At 42.4% G+C, this 15402-nt stretch overlaps 1 protein-coding gene and 1 long non-coding RNA gene across 4 annotated transcripts in view; one reads left to right on the top strand and one right to left on the bottom strand.

Moving 5' to 3' along the window:
* LOC120410835 overlaps nt 1–15402 on the bottom strand; it is a 208878-nt gene that overhangs the window by 13584 nt on the left and 179892 nt on the right. The window lies entirely within an intron of this gene.
* The window catches only part of ADGRD1 (adhesion G protein-coupled receptor D1), a 138663-nt gene that overhangs the window by 92643 nt on the left and 30618 nt on the right, over nt 1–15402 (top strand). For all 3 annotated transcript variants that reach the window (XM_019285267.3, XM_010398433.4, XM_019285266.3), the window contains 5 exons: nt 20–123; nt 2477–2588; nt 6710–6863; nt 9852–9918; nt 10901–10967. In XM_019285267.3, coding sequence (XP_019140812.2) covers nt 20–123; nt 2477–2588; nt 6710–6863; nt 9852–9918; nt 10901–10967 — 504 coding nt within the window. The remainder of the gene's footprint in view (nt 1–19; nt 124–2476; nt 2589–6709; nt 6864–9851; nt 9919–10900; nt 10968–15402) is intronic.

Here is a 15402-nt window from a genome sequence, read left to right as displayed (position 1 = left end):
TTTTTTCCTTCCTGCACAGCTAACAAGAGAACACCAGGTGGCCCTCTCCTCCATCACTTACATTGGCTGCGCCCTGTCCATCTTCTGCTTGGCGATCACGCTGGTCACATTCGCGGTATTGTCGTGAGTAATTTTAACTTAATATCTGCTGAGCAGCCATCACGCCGAAAGGCAAGCAGTGAATTCCAAGGTAGGATCCCTTCAGGTGCTCAGGATAAAACAAAGACTATTAATTCTACAACCTTCCTTAATTAGATTCTGCACATGTATTTGTAACACTTGGCTGGTTATTTCTAAATTACCTTCATTTTCTGAAATGGGATGATCTTTACATAGCAAGGTATTTCCATCCCATGAGAGATTTAATTTTTTTTTTTTAAACTGTCTGTGCTTTGCTGTAGTTGAGGCATCTTGCAAAGAGGCTCATAGGAGGTCTTGGTCTGGAGCTCAAACCAGTACAATGCGAACAGGGACTGCAGGATCACCCCCTCTGTCCCCCCCTGCATCTTTGGACTGCTTGGAGTATGCAGAGAGCACTTTCTGCCTTTCCACTGTCCTGTCTGTCAGGCACAGTGTTTATAAAGGAATGCCCAGTAAGGAAATCTCAGTCAGCGTTAGCTGCCTGACTTTAGTTTCACACAACTTGTACACAATTACCTCATACAACCCACGTTTATATTCAAGTATCTTGTTGTTCTCCATTAGGCTGGTCTTCCAAAGTGTTGCTTTAGTGGGATGAAGGACGCTGTGAGCAGTGTGAAATTCACTCCATGGCTTGTGGTTAAAAACCTCAGGATCTCCTGCCCAGTATAGGGCAGCCCCTGTGAGGGCTCTCTGTGCTGGGAAGGTTTCTGCCCCAGGGCACTCAGGGCCTTTATTCCTGTTTATGTTCCAGCAGTGACAAATGAGTTTGAGGCCCAGCTGGGTTTGATACAAACATTTCTGAAAAAAAAGCTTTCATAAAGGTTTGTGTCTAAATAAAAAATAGAAAACCTGGCTAAGGGTGAAGCAACTTGTCCAAGGTTGTGCAGCACTTCAGGAGTACAGAAAGGAGTGGGATTCTTGTCTCCTTTCACACACTAAACCATATTGTTCCCACTTAAGAGTTCAGTTTTTGTTTTCTGTGCCTGAGCATGTATTTTGGACACCCTGTTAAGAGGCCAGTTTCTAGGGAAAAGGACTTGCTACATCTCAGTAAACTGATTGCAATGCTTGTTTTTTTCCAGACCCTGTATTATTTCCAAGTTCCAAGGTCTGTGTTGGTCATACTTGGATTAAGAGCAATAATGTGTGGCAAAATCCACTCTAAATAAGTCCAACATCTGCCTATCTGGCACTGTGCTGTTGGCATGTTTAGGCTAAGGGGAATGATCTGCTCCATTTTAGTCTGAGTGCAAAATTGGATCTTGGAGTGTTTAGAAAGGAAAAAGGAGCAAAAAAGAAGAGGTGTTGCTGCAGCAGGGCTGAAAACTCCTCGGGAAACTGGAGAGAAACAGAAGACTTGGAAGAGAGCTTGGAGCCAGCTGACTGTCACAGGGTTAAGCACCCCACCTACAGACAGCATCCTTCCAACTGCCAATTAAAAATAATTTTATTATCTTTTCACTGGAGAGCAGGGTCTCATTAAGCAGCTGAAGTGAAATTTTGCAATGTGGTGTTAGATGACTGTGACATAAGTGGAGAAGAATCTGGCAAGTTCTTTGCTACTCCATGTCCTGGCAGGGGCAGCCCCTTCCTGGGAGGGCAGTGAGCCCTGCTCCCCTCCTGGGTAACACCATTCCAGTTTGTGATACAGGGAACTCCTCATTAGAGAGCCATTGGCACCAGGCAGTGCATCCTTGAGTTACTTTTTGGGATCTTGATACTTCTGGTCATCTCCCTCTTCATCCTCTTCGTGTGGAGCAGTGCAGCAGGCAGTGTGGATTGGAATAAGAAACCTGTTACCACCAGGGCTGTTTGTTTTTTAAAGAGAACAGAATTAGACAAAAGGCCTGAGATGTTCAAATCAATGTTTTTGTTTTCTGTTTCCTATTTCTGGATGAGAACAGAAACACGAGGTGAGAAGACTTCCAGGAAAGCCTGTTCTTGTCAGATTTCCAGGTGGTTTTTGAAAAGCCAAGAGAGATATGTTCAAATGATGTTGCAACCACGGTCAGGTCCCTGTCAAGATAGGCATGGCCCATCTGTGTATGGAGATATAGCTCCTGTGCTCAGAAGTTATATTGGTGTAAGTCAGAATTGGAACCAATTCCCTGTGTTAATATTCTGTCACTAGTCATCAGCTTGCTCATGTGCAAGTCGATCTTTCTGCTGCCTTTCATCAGGTGCCACCCCATCCTGGTGGAAGGAGAGTTCAAAAGACACCATGGTAACCCCACCAAAACTAAAAGCCAATTTAAATGCTTGCTGATAAATCATAGATATGTTCGTGCCTCTTGGAACACTGCTTCATTCACGTGTTCCTGTCTCCTGCCAGGTCTGTCAGCACCATCCGCAACCAGCGCTACCACATCCACGCCAACCTGTCCTTTGCTGTGCTGCTGGCCCAGATCTTGCTGCTCACCAGCTTCCAGTTCAGCCCTGGAACTGTAAGTCCAAGAAAGGATGATTTTGTTTGTTTTGGGAGGCAACTCTGTGGAATGAATGCCACGTGCCACGTGCAGGAAAGTGTCTTCCATGTGAGATCTATTTTTAACATGCCTTAGCCAAAAAATGCCATCCTACTACACAGGGGAACTCCTTATGCTGAGTACCAGGATCTAAACCATTAAAACTGGCATCTAAAGCAGCTGGGTTAGATTAAGACAAAAGGCCAAATTAACAGTATCACATACCAGTAAAACCAATTTCTTTCCAGTGCTGTGTTTAAAAAATGCAATTTAAAGTAATGTAATGTCTTTGATGGAAAGTCCCACCTGAAGAGCAGAAACAAAACCTGATTTTACAATAAACTTCCAGGGTGCTCTGTGTTTTGCTGGTAACAACTTGGCTACTTTGGTGACCAGCTGCTATTCCAAAATACTTTTCAGAAGCAGCCGGTGGTTTCTATTATTGGGGGGGTTGGGGTGGTGTTTTTGTTTATTCTCAGTACAAGTAAATATGAGGTTTGCACATTCTTCATTCTGCCAGTACAATGGTTACCTAAATTTATATTCAGCTCAAATGGGATCCCTTGAATTTCTGTTGAGTTTATAAATAACTGTACTGTCTGGTTTGCACAAGCAGTTATTACCTGCAGATCTAAAAGCACTTTGGAAAACTAACTTCATACTCTTTTGCTGTTTAACATTCAGATGGGTCCTGAGTGAGTCATGCAATGTGCAAGGGAGAAAATCGTAGGGAATGGTTTAGAAGGAAAATGAAATGGAGACATTGGAGAGCAGAAAAAGATGAAGCTGAAGACAGTAGAAACCAGGCATGAAAATAATCCTCTTTAAGTATAGCGCTAAAACCCTGATGAAAGGGCATAGGCTTGAGGGCAATAAAAGGCTCACTCAGCGTCTAACAGCGTGTAGTGTTCTCACAGGTTTTTCTTTTTCATCCATTCCAAATTTTCAGACAATTCAGCTGAGTCACTTCAGATGGTGTGTGACAGCCTCTTTACACCTTATGAAGGCCAGCATCACCTTCAATCTTTTAAACTACTGTGAAATACGAGTTGTGTTTCCAGGTTTGGGTTGGACGCAGGGAGAGCCCATGTTCTCCGGGGACCAGTCCCAGCGGCACCTACATTTATGATGCGCCTTGTTCACACACAGAGCTCCTGCTTGTTTAGTCAAGCTTGTGAAATGCTCACACAGACTGAAGCTGCAGTTTAATAGCTGCATAGTTTCTCTTAAGCCTGTTCCAAACCTACTTCGGTGAAATCGGGAGTAGCATAAGAAAGCAAGACCTGTTTTACACCTCAGGCTTTGCAAAATGAAATGCTTCACAGAACCCATGGATTTTTTAGCCCTACCTCCTCTATAACAGCTGTAATTGTATGGGCTAACACTGCGAAGATCTTAAAGTTGACAAACGTGATGTAAATACTGTCTGCTGTGCTCTTATTTTTATGCTTTGTCCTCTTGGAATCCGAGGGGGTTGTGATTCATCCTTTTATTAGTCTGCTGTCCTCACCTACTCCTGCTCTGCTCCCGCTGGCTTTGACAGCAGCTTAAATACCTTTAATTGCAGCTGTAATTGAACTGCTAAACGGTCGTTTACAAAAAGAGGGAGGCAGTATTTACACGAGAAGGTGTGAATTTGTGATCCTCTGCCTGTGCCGGGGCTGGCTGTGTCAGTGCTGAGCCGTTTGTTGGTGCCCTTGCAGGACCCTTCGTGGTACCCCTTACTCGAGGCAATGCAGGAATTGTGCCACAGGGAACGGCCTCAAAACCAGGCGCTGAGCTGGCATCTCTTCCTTGTGTGGCTGCTTTGAACCTCCCCATCATTTTCCCACCTCTGACTCCAGGGGTATTTCGGTTCTGACTGCAGATATGGTATATAGCATTCCCTGGTATTTTCAGATGCATAACTTAATGATTTACAATTCGTACTAAAGCAATTCTTCTTTAGCCTACTGAAGCCTTCCAAACACCTGAGTGTGTTTGTGGGGAAAACTGAAATATTATTTAGACATACGAAGATGAAAATTGAAGTAAAAGATGTCAGCCAGCACTGGGTTTTTTCCAGCACAACCAGAAAATTTAATGTCTGTACTATCTGCAGTTCTGGATCAGGGTATTGAACTCAGCATTGCTGGAAACTTCCAGATGGAGAGGTGAAAAGAGCTGCTTTTGTTTGTGATATATGTATAAATTTACCTATCTGTTTTAAGACTGTCCTCAGTAAAAAAAAATTACTGATATTTTCTGAGAGGCCTTCCTGAGAGTCTGCTTTACTTTCTCAACAACAATAATATGACAGACCTTGCTGCTGGCCGGGCTGCTTTTTCTATTTTCACAGACTCTCGAGTTGTCAGCTCTAAGAGTAACAGTAACAAGATCTGCCTTTTTACCAGTGTTCTGCTAGAAGTACAGTGTTTCACATGGTGCAGCACGAGAGATGCTTGGGGTTAGTATGCAAAGGCTCAGCTTTTCAGTGCTTTTGTAGAAGGCAATTTTGCCATTTAAGAGTAACTCCTAAGCAATAATTAAGTCCAAAAAAAGAAAAAATCAGAATGAGCAGCAACTTTGCTATGGATTTTATGTACAAATCTGCAAGTAGGTATTACATAAAATTATATCCAGACCAGCCTCCTGCTACTTCACGGTGTGTTATTTTTCTGCTGTTTTGTGATTCATATTGTTTGGCTACTCAAAAGTTGGAAATTATCCATTTGACAGAAATAGCCTGTAAGTCAGCTTTATGTTGCATTTATATTTTTGTGGAGTAATCTTCTGGTAGAAATCAAAAGGCATTAAAATGGATTTTATAGCCTTATGATAAAATTAACTGGAAAGGCTTTTACAGCTTTTGTCAATAAACTAATCTGGTTCAATAACATGTCACTGAATTTTGTGAAATACTAAACTACATACAGACCTCACTCACACGAATTAACCCCAAATTTATTGCTTTTGAATACACGTAGTCCCACTGGATTTGCATTAGAATGTCCTCGCACTAGTACAAGTGAGACTGGGCAGGAAAGCCTCCATTTTCGTTATACTATCAAGTCCCAACATTTTAATTTTTATTAGAGTACAAAATCTCAAATCATCCACATAAAGAATAAAATGCCAGCACAGCACAGCTTAGCTCATGCAACAAAGGGAATTGACGATTAACATCTGAGGCAGCAAACTGGTTCCTACTGGTGGTGCCTCCCCAACACAGACTCCACCTGCCAGGAGCCTTTCTGGGGCTCGTCCAGCTGAGGAAGGCAAAAGTCTTCCCATTTCCATGGACTGGATGCAAGCAACCCCTCGACAATTCTGTAGGTGCCACAGAAGGGGTGTTACAGCCACAGGGCAGAAGGTCTGTCACCATCAGCCTGCCCCAAGACGTGAACTGAGTCAGGGCTGGGACGTTCCCCGAGCGTGTTTGAGCTGTGCCTCTCTGCAACAAACCCAACGGGGTTTTCTCCTGGTGGGATCAGTGCAGCCACGTCTGCTCAGTCACTGAGTGATGGGCGCAGCCACTCTGGGGAGACCTCGGGAAGCAAAAAGTGAGGACAGGGAGTGATGTGAGCACCTGAGGCATGGGGAGGAAGAAAGGATTTGGTTTTCCTGTTTTGGTAAGCCAGGCTGGTGGGAGGCTTAGAGAAAAATGTAAAGATCACTGAGAGGAGCAATGCAAGGAAAACCAGGGAGCAGGGTGCAGGACAACACTTGTACCCCACTTCTTCAACTCCTGTATTTACTACAGGCTCTGCAACCAGATGCAGACACTTCAGTTTTGATTTCCTAAATATTTTGCAGACTTTAGTGGGAGTATTGCTCCTACTGCTATAAATAAATAAAACATTTGGATTTCCACACTACATTTGGCAATGTTGTTAGGGGGTTTTTTGACTTTTTTTAAAGGTAAGAGGATTTGTTACTCTGAAGTTATCTGAAAATGCAGTAGAAAAATGAAATTGTCTAGTGCTTTCTTTTAAGACAGTTTTACTTCAGTGATTTAGCATTTAGCATGTAAATGTCTATAGATAAAAAAAAAAAAAAAAAGAAAACCAATGTGACTGTACCACAAAGGACTAATGTATTAATTTTTATTCTTAATTTAGCTGCCTTGCAAGATACTGGCCATTCTCCTTCATTTTTTCTTCCTGAGTGCTTTTGCATGGATGCTGGTGGAAGGATTTCATCTTTACAGCATGGTGATCAAAGTATTTGGGTCAGAAGAAAGCAAGCACTTATACTATTATGGAATTGGATGGGGTAAGCATTTAGTAGCTGCTTACTTTAAGTCTCCTCACTATAGGACATTATATTCAGAAGCATATTTGAAATTGTCATCTCATGATCACAGTTTGCCTTACTGAGAGCACATCTGCTGGGTAAAGAAAATGCATAATTTTTCTGACTGCAATCAGACTTCAAAATGTGTAGTCCTTGAGCCTAATTCCACTGTAGGGAATGCCACAACCTCTCTAGGCCAGATCAGAACCTTAATTACCAAATCAATAGCAGGACTGTGGAGGGAGGTCTCCCTACACTGGTATGTTCTTTTTTTAGTTCTAACTCACAACACTGGCTTATTCCATCTGCTTTCTGCAAAGTCATGCATAAAAATGGGCACGGTAGCACAGAAGTATCACAAGGCTTCATTAGTTGGTGCTTTGTGCCTTGAAATCCTTAGGTAAAAACTGTGCACAGAACCCCAATATTATTATTAGGAACGAAGAAGAGGTTCTGTGACATGGGAATGTCACAGACAGCGATTCAAGGCTTTCTACATGCACTAATGAAAGCATAATCTGTGTCCATGTTTGGAGAGCCAGAACTCAGTATTTTGTTGCAGACTCTTGCAGCAGATGAAAGTCACTTGCTCTCCCAGCCCTGGAAGAGCAGCAGTGGTGCTTGACAAAGCTCCACATTTGGAAGAAGAGGGAACCTCGTACACTGAGTCAAAGAATAGATGTGAAAACATAGAAGAGGAATGTCTATGCAATTACAGATAATTTCAAAATATGTTAAAATATGCATTATCTTTCCTCCCCTCCAAGTTCATTTGGAGATACAGGAAAAGCAATTAAATCAATAATACAGACCTGCTGCAGCCAGAATTGGAATATTTGATACCTGTTTGGCACCATGCAGATCTGGGTGATAGTAATGCTGTGAAATATTTGTCTATTTCAAGAGCTGCTTACTTGTTCTTTTTTTAAAATTATGTCCTTTTTATTTCGTGCATCTTTCCTCATTCATTTAAAACTCTTCTTAGCAGTTGTGTCTGAGGGCTGTTGTCAGATCCTCTGGTGAACATGGGATCCACCAGACTGGGGGGACAAGCTGCAGCTGGAGGATTTTCTGCTTTGCCCTTGCTGTGTCTGTGTGACAGGTTCAGGATTGTCACATCCATGTGGCATTTTGTGCAAGGTTTATTGGTTGTGAAATGGTAGTGATTTAGAAGGCACAAAAAATAAACCAGGCACCTGATTGATTGGGTAAAAACCCCCCAAAACTACTTCTTCTTTGCCTTGGTGATTCAGCATATCAGGCAGAGGTTGTTGTAGTAAAGATTTTTCGTCCCACCATTTGTAGGGTGCTGGTGGTAGAGTTTGTGAGAGTGGATGTTTTCCTATTCCAGCCAGTTTCCTTTCCTTTAGAAACTGTCACAGAGTGAAGACTTTGTTCTGAGCTGTCAAAAGACATAAATGTCATTATTTGCTGTTAGTTGATGTAGTCCCTGACTTCTGTCCAGATCTGATGTAACAGAGCAGAAGAAAATCATAGAAAATGAACTTCCTCAAAATAAATGGGAGAATATACTTATCCCCATCAAGCAAAGTAGAACTTTTCATCACTGGAAGGAAATACACTTTCATTTGTGTCTAATGCTTCATCTTCCTCAATAAATGACGTATTTAGCCTTTTAGGATTTATGTCCTAAAATTGCTTTGAATTGTCTGCCTCAGAGTCTCTACAGCCTGGATTTTTGGGGTTTCTTTTTGGTTTTTTTTCATGTATAGAAGACACAGAAGCTTTCAAATTATAATGCTTCTTAACTACTGAGTATATCCCATATTAATAAATACATATTCATATCAATATATAAATATTTATAAATGTGCTTCTAGTTGCAGTTATTAAAGAATGAAAATACTTCTTCCAAACATTATACTTCTGCCAGTACCGGAAAACTTTACAGAATTTGTGAGGATGATAGAGGTAAAATTAAGCAGAAATTGCCTGTCAGAGAATTTTGTAAAACCCTCATGCAGAGAAAACCGAAAGAATTAAAAAGAAAATTGAAACTTTAAGCTATCATGTCTAATACTCTGTCTGGGACCTGTTTATTAAATTCTGTAAGATGATAAAAGCTCAAACCTTCACATTTTATTAAATCATACAGGAATTACCAAGCAATCATTTAATACTTGAAGGGATGGGTTTTACTGTAGTTGGAACTGTTGGCAATGAACCCCTGGCTTCCTCTGCAGCTCCTGGCCTGGAATGAAGTGGCACAACAGGACCTGGCAGTGCTGGGGCCAGAGCAGCTCCTGACAGCAGGACCAGAACTGCCTTTGTGTAATCCCTGTGTCATCCCATGAACGTTCCTCCACCTCCCAGGGCACAGCACACTGCCACTGCCAGAACCATCTGGAAGCAGAGTTTCCTCTAAACACAGAAACCTTGTAGATTTATTACATATTTATGTTAAAATCAGTCTTGATTGGGCACCTGAGGGGGGTCTGAGTTTGCTTCTGTCTCTTGCTGCCGGGTGTGATGCTCTGGATGACCAAATGTTCCCGTTCCTGACCTCTCACCTGCTATTCATGCACCCCTGTGAGAAGCTCTGCTCTCCTATCTAACTTTGAATTCTTGAACAAAAATGCACTTACTTGGGGGAAAGTGGTTAAAATAAGGCTAATATTGCTTCACATGGTATCACTGCTTGAACAGCAAGAGGCAGAAAGTCCATAAACCAAAACCAGGCTTAAAGATGACTGTGACTCCCAAGGAAATTAGCACTGATTCAGTTTAACAGTTAAACTAGTGCTTTATTAAAAAATAATTTTGTTTGTCTGACATCAGTTGATTAAAATATGTTGGATGAAACAGCTGCAGGAGGATGTCAAGTTAGACTTAATTTGAAAATGATTCTGAGCTGTCCTGTTCATACAAAATTTAGCAGAACTTGCAGGGCTTACGGGAAGAAATACTTTTATTCCTAATATTGTCTTTGCATCTGTGTTCCTGCAGGCTGCCCACTGCTGATTTGTGTCATTTCTGCAACGTCATCCCTACATAGCTATGGGGAAAGTGGCAAGTGAGTATGAAAAGATCCTCACTGCAGGTGCCATAAGGTGAAAAATCTGATGTGGAGGAAATTCGTAGGCATGTTAAAAGGGCTGTGGTGCTGCAAGATCCTCCCAAGGAGCAGGGGAGGGAGCCTGCAAAAGGATGACTTGTGTAGACATATTCTTAAACATGGAAGCCTCAAGTCTGGTTTTCACAAAGATGATGCACAAAAAAGCTCCTGAGATGTTTTTCCTGCTTTTCACTGAAGAGCTCCTCAGTGAGCTCCCTGCTCACCCCCTCTTCAGCGGGGAAACATCTCTACCAAGATGAGAGTAATCATTGATTAAAGATACTCAATCTTTTGAAGAAAAGTGCAGTTACACACCTGAAATCTGGAATGGAAGATGTCCAAAACTGTGAAAATTAATTTCCTTTCTAATTTAGGAGAAGAAGAACAAATTTATATGAAAGAACACCATAGGATTTAACCCTAAAATAATTCTGTGTGTGGTAAACTGGCCCATCTCTTCAGGGTTGTAAGAAGGGCCTGTGAGGTTGTGTTTGCCAGCCCCTTCCCCACCACCAGCCAGGAGTGGCAAGGAGGGCTTCAATTTGTCTCTGGCTCCAACGAGACAAATTCGCTCCAAGAAGACATTTCACGGTGCTCCAGCACTGAAATGCCTGCTTGTGGCCGAGGATACGAGAACAACTCATTGCAAGTAAAACATTCCTTCTCTTCCCATCTTTGCACTCCTGTGAAGGTGTGCTGGGGCAGAGCTGTCACTGGCTCTGTGACAAATCCAAATGAGATCCCTCCTTGGATCCCCCGAGTGTGAAGGGAAAAGGAGCTTTTTCCTGATGTGCTATCACTTCTCTTGCTTTCAAAATTCATCAGTCTTTTTGCACTCTCTTTTAGCTGTTTTGTAAGTTGTGGCTTTTTTTAAATTAATAACATTACTAATTAGATGACTGTGTGTTTCCTCTGAAAACGCTCTGATTTCTCCCTGCAGCTGCTGGCTTTCACTGGAGAATGGAGCCATTTGGGCTTTCGTGGCGCCAGCGATGTTTGTCATTCTGGTAGGTAAAACCACAGCAGCTGCTGTTCCTTGTTGTGTCTCTGTGTCAGCCACGCAGCAGAACTGGCTGAAGGCCTGGGGTCAGCCCCTGTGCCAGCCCAGTGAAACAGCAGTCCTGAGTTCTCCAGAAATTCTTGGTTCCTGCTCCGAATTTTTGTGTCATACATGGGTGTGTATTAGTTTATGCATATTAATTATCACACTGTTAATGTCATTATTCAAAGACAAAGATAGGACCTGAAATAGTGGGACAGCCCTGCTGGGGTCATTAATAACTGTGTGATACCAAGTGGTCTTGGGAGTTTTGACATTTCTCAGAAATATCCTCCGAAAGAACAGACTCTGTGGTTTGTGTTTCATGTACACCAGTAAAAGCTGAAAGCCTGATTCCATCCCACTGGTGTTTGAAGCTTTTGTGGGTGCCCCAGTGCAGATGGTCACCAGCAGAGCACCAGGCAGCAGCAGGGATGTGTTGGAACAGTGGTGTGAGCTGTCACCCTTTGGGGGGGCTCAGGGGAGGCACCAGGCTGCTCCACACCTGTGTCCCTGCAGTGCTCAGGAATCTGTTCTCATCCTCTGGGTTTTGGTTTGCTGTCAGGTAGGGCAAGCTGTCTGGCTGATCACGGCAGGGCTGTTAGGGTGAATTTGCTGGGCTCAGGTGGCTGCCCAGCACCTCTGCCAGCCGTCATGAAGAGCAGCTTTCCAGGGGAGGGTGCAGGGTCACGGCCGGGCGCTGACACACGAACACTGTGGCAGGTAACGATGCTCACATTAAATCACAGTGAGCTGTAGCTCAACCTCTGTGGTTACTTAAGGAGTTGGGAGTGTTTGCAGAGCCCTGCACGAGATTAGCACCTCTCCAGCACTGTTTCTAAGACTTTTATTGACCAGGTTATCTACAATGTTTCCTGCAGGCTATAAAGTCAGATTGAAAGTATGAAGATACGATAGACTCACTGATCAGTGAAAACAGGTTACGTTTAAAGCTTTGTGTAGATTTTTAGAGGCCTGGACATTTTAAAAAAAAGCACAGAGAAACTTCCACAGATTTCACCACACAAAAACCCCCCACAAATCCTGCTCACAAGCCAAAGGAAGGAATATATACATGTATCTAGAAGGAGTACATATATATATATAACTATATATATAACTATATAACTATATTTATATATATGAGTATAACCAGCTTTTACCACTGCATACGTCTGTAACTATTTGGCAAACAGAAGGTATACCTTGAACTTCTGTGTGTGAGTTTATATTCAAAGGTATGTAGATATTGATGATTGGAGAGCAATTAGAATAATCCAATATTCATATGTCTCCTCCTCATGTTAGCACTTGCCTCCTGGCCATTGTCCAGCACCAAAGGAGGAAATGAGATGCAGTCAGTAACATCAAACCTTTCCAGGCTGCTGTCCAAGGATGGTGTTAACCAAAACACACCAGGCAGTGAAATGCTTACTCACCTGAGCAAGGCTCCAGCAATTTGCGTGTGCAGCTGCTTGGCAGAGAAAGTAAGAGCTTAACTGTCTGGCTTTAACTTATGATACACAACATTTGTGCAGCTCAAATTATGTTCTTGTAGGGATACAAATACTTTCAGAAAGAGAAAGGGTGAGCTCCAAAGGTTGATCCACGTAGAGCAATTTGTTAAATAGTCTAAACTCAGCTCTGCCCAAAATAGCAGCAAGTGAGCTGACAAATTACCTCTCTGGGCATTGAATATTCCAGCTGAAAAATGTGTTAGTGCCTATAGGGAAATAACAAGGCTAAACACTATCTGGTGTGTGTGCATATGTGTGTTCTTCAAATAACAGATTAGCCACCAGTTGCATAAACTAGCATTTAAGTCTGAAAATACCTCTCAAAAAGCAGTTTTTGACTAGTTCGGTCCACAGTTTCTCTCTGCCAAGAAAAAGGATTATGCTGTGAGGAAAACGGGGATTGCTCCTTTCAACTCCCACTCCCTAGAGACAAGGCAGGCACAGTCCACTTTTATCCTGCCCCAGCCTCGCAGCAATCCAGACATCATGGAGCCTTAAAACAGAATGATGTGGAGGGAGTGTGACTGGGGAAAACACTCACACATACTTTTCTAGGCAGTAACTCACAGAACCTCCCAGCCCTATATAGATTCCCATACCAAATATGCTCGTTCCTTGGGGTTTGAGTCAAGGGATATGATGAAGGAAATAGTTCCTTCTATATGTAGGTCTTTTGGCTTCTACCTACATCTTAAGGTTTTAAGATCACTCTCCCCCACACCCCAAACCATGACACACAAGCCCCTATATCATCCTCTTAAGGCAGCTTCACAAAAAAATTCTTGCAGTTAACTTGCAAACCAAACTAAGCTCAGCCCAAGTTGCCCTGGGAGGTGTCTTCAGTGGAAAAAAGCTCTACTTGACCAAGCACCTGAATTCTTGACACCAAACATTAAAACTCCTGGCAGAAGGCTTTGTTTGTTTTCAGCCATCTGCTGCCTTGGTGTGTTTCCATAGATATGGCAGAATTAAGGAAATTCTGTGTGCGTGGAGCAGAGGGTGTGCTGCAGAGAGGGAATGAGCCACTGTGGAGGGAGATACTGGGCTGCAGTGGCAAGTCCTCTCTATTGTTTTCCCTGTAAATAGTTATTTTCCAGGTAGTTTTTTACAAGTGTTTCGGATAAACAGCATTTTTATGGGGCTGAATGATTTTCATGAGCAGGTTGCTATGGGCTCTGTGCTGTGGGGACATCAGCTTTGGAAGCAGTGCCTTCAGATGGGAGCCTGGTCCCAGGCTGACACTGCCAGCACTGACTTCAACTGGCACTTGCCTATGAATACTCAATATATAAAATAATATTATCTCCCCTATACCTGCTGGTCAGGACAGTTTACTAAGTTCCTAAGTATTTATTCATATCTTTATGTACCAGTGCAGAATTAGGATGATTTCCTTTTGTTGAACAGTCTCTTACTCCTCAGGCAGGTCCACTGATAGAAAAGTGACAATTTGTGTCCCTTCTTAGGCATTATCCCTCACAGGAAAAGGTGATGAAAAAGAAAGCTGAACACACAGTGCTTAAAGGCCCTGAGACTGTAGGATTCTTCAGAGCCATTGAATCCAAGTACCTACTTAAGTGCTGAGCTGGATTAGACCATACCTCCTAAGCTTCTCATTTTTTCTTATTATCACTCAGCTATGGCACTTTTAGTCTTCTAAAGATTAAAGTCCTTCGTTATTTTAAAATTAAGGTTCTTACTTAACCGACAGGAAATCATGCAAGATTTTTTCAAACAAGGGCACAGGTTCAATATTAAGGACTAAAATTAGGAAAGCATAGAAGTCAGGCTTCTGTAGCAGCTTATCTTTGTTTTCTCCCTTATTTCCTTCCAAGCCTCAAAGCTCTGCTCTGATATTCAGCTCTGACTGCTGTGATACTTCATGCATTTATATGAATTCATGTACAAAATAACTCAGTGTAGTCTGTTCCATCTGCAGTCACTCTGGAATAGCTAAAAGTAGAATCAGGCTTTCCAGAAGCACTCTCCCAAATTTTAAACCCATCTAATTCATCTGATTAGCTGTGTTTGGAAATGCATTTGGGCCAGTGACGATTTCTTGTGTGCCCCAGCAATGGGCTGCAGCGTCAGGACCTGCAGCCTTGGTGTGCAACCACTGGTGTCTTGGGAAACATCACATTCACTCACAGCATCAGGGAGCAAGTTAAACCTCACATTGGGACACTTACAACTCCCTGTACCAGTGCCCAAAACTGAAATGGAGCCTAAAATAGTTTGTGGTTTTAGAGGAAAGCTGGTCAATGGATTTAATTAAGGCAATATGTTTTATCCTTTTTTTAGTTTCTCTGTGCTGCCAAGACTTTTCCTGGCTAGGATGGGACACACTACATCAGAGAGTTTTACACATGGGATTTCTGTCCTGTGTTTAAGAAGAAACAAAAGTCTTATGTGACTTGGAGAAAATTTAGGTGAAATCCCTGCAAAGCAACCTAAGTGAGGGAAAAAAATTGTCTCGCTGTATCTGATCTGAAAAAATTTAGATGAGAAAATGTTTTGAAAGAGTCAGAGCTCCCTGAAGTCACTGGGACATTTCCATGGGCTTTCGTGGGCTTTGGATCAAACCTTCAGGAATGGGAACTGGCAGCTCCTGCTGACTTTGCAGAGTTGAGAGTGCCTGGGGTTGGACAAGATGCCTTGAACAACGCCCTGGGAATTAGTGAACAAGCACTAATGTTATGAGCTGTAATTTTTTGGCTTAGAGTCTACCTGCAAGAAAAACCATTCTAAGTTTCTGGATACCTTTAGGGCAAAATAACTGCAAATGTGAGGTAATCTGGCCTTTCAGGAAAGTAGGAGATAGGAATGATCTACAGTGCCTTTATCTAAATATTTATTCTCATAATTTGAACGTTCTGATATAGGCTG

This window comes from Corvus cornix, chromosome 15, assembly GCF_000738735.6.
Source record: "Corvus cornix cornix isolate S_Up_H32 chromosome 15, ASM73873v5, whole genome shotgun sequence".
In the NCBI taxonomy this organism is placed as follows: Eukaryota; Metazoa; Chordata; class Aves; order Passeriformes; family Corvidae; genus Corvus; species Corvus cornix.
This window is presented reverse-complemented; position numbering and strand designations above follow the sequence as displayed.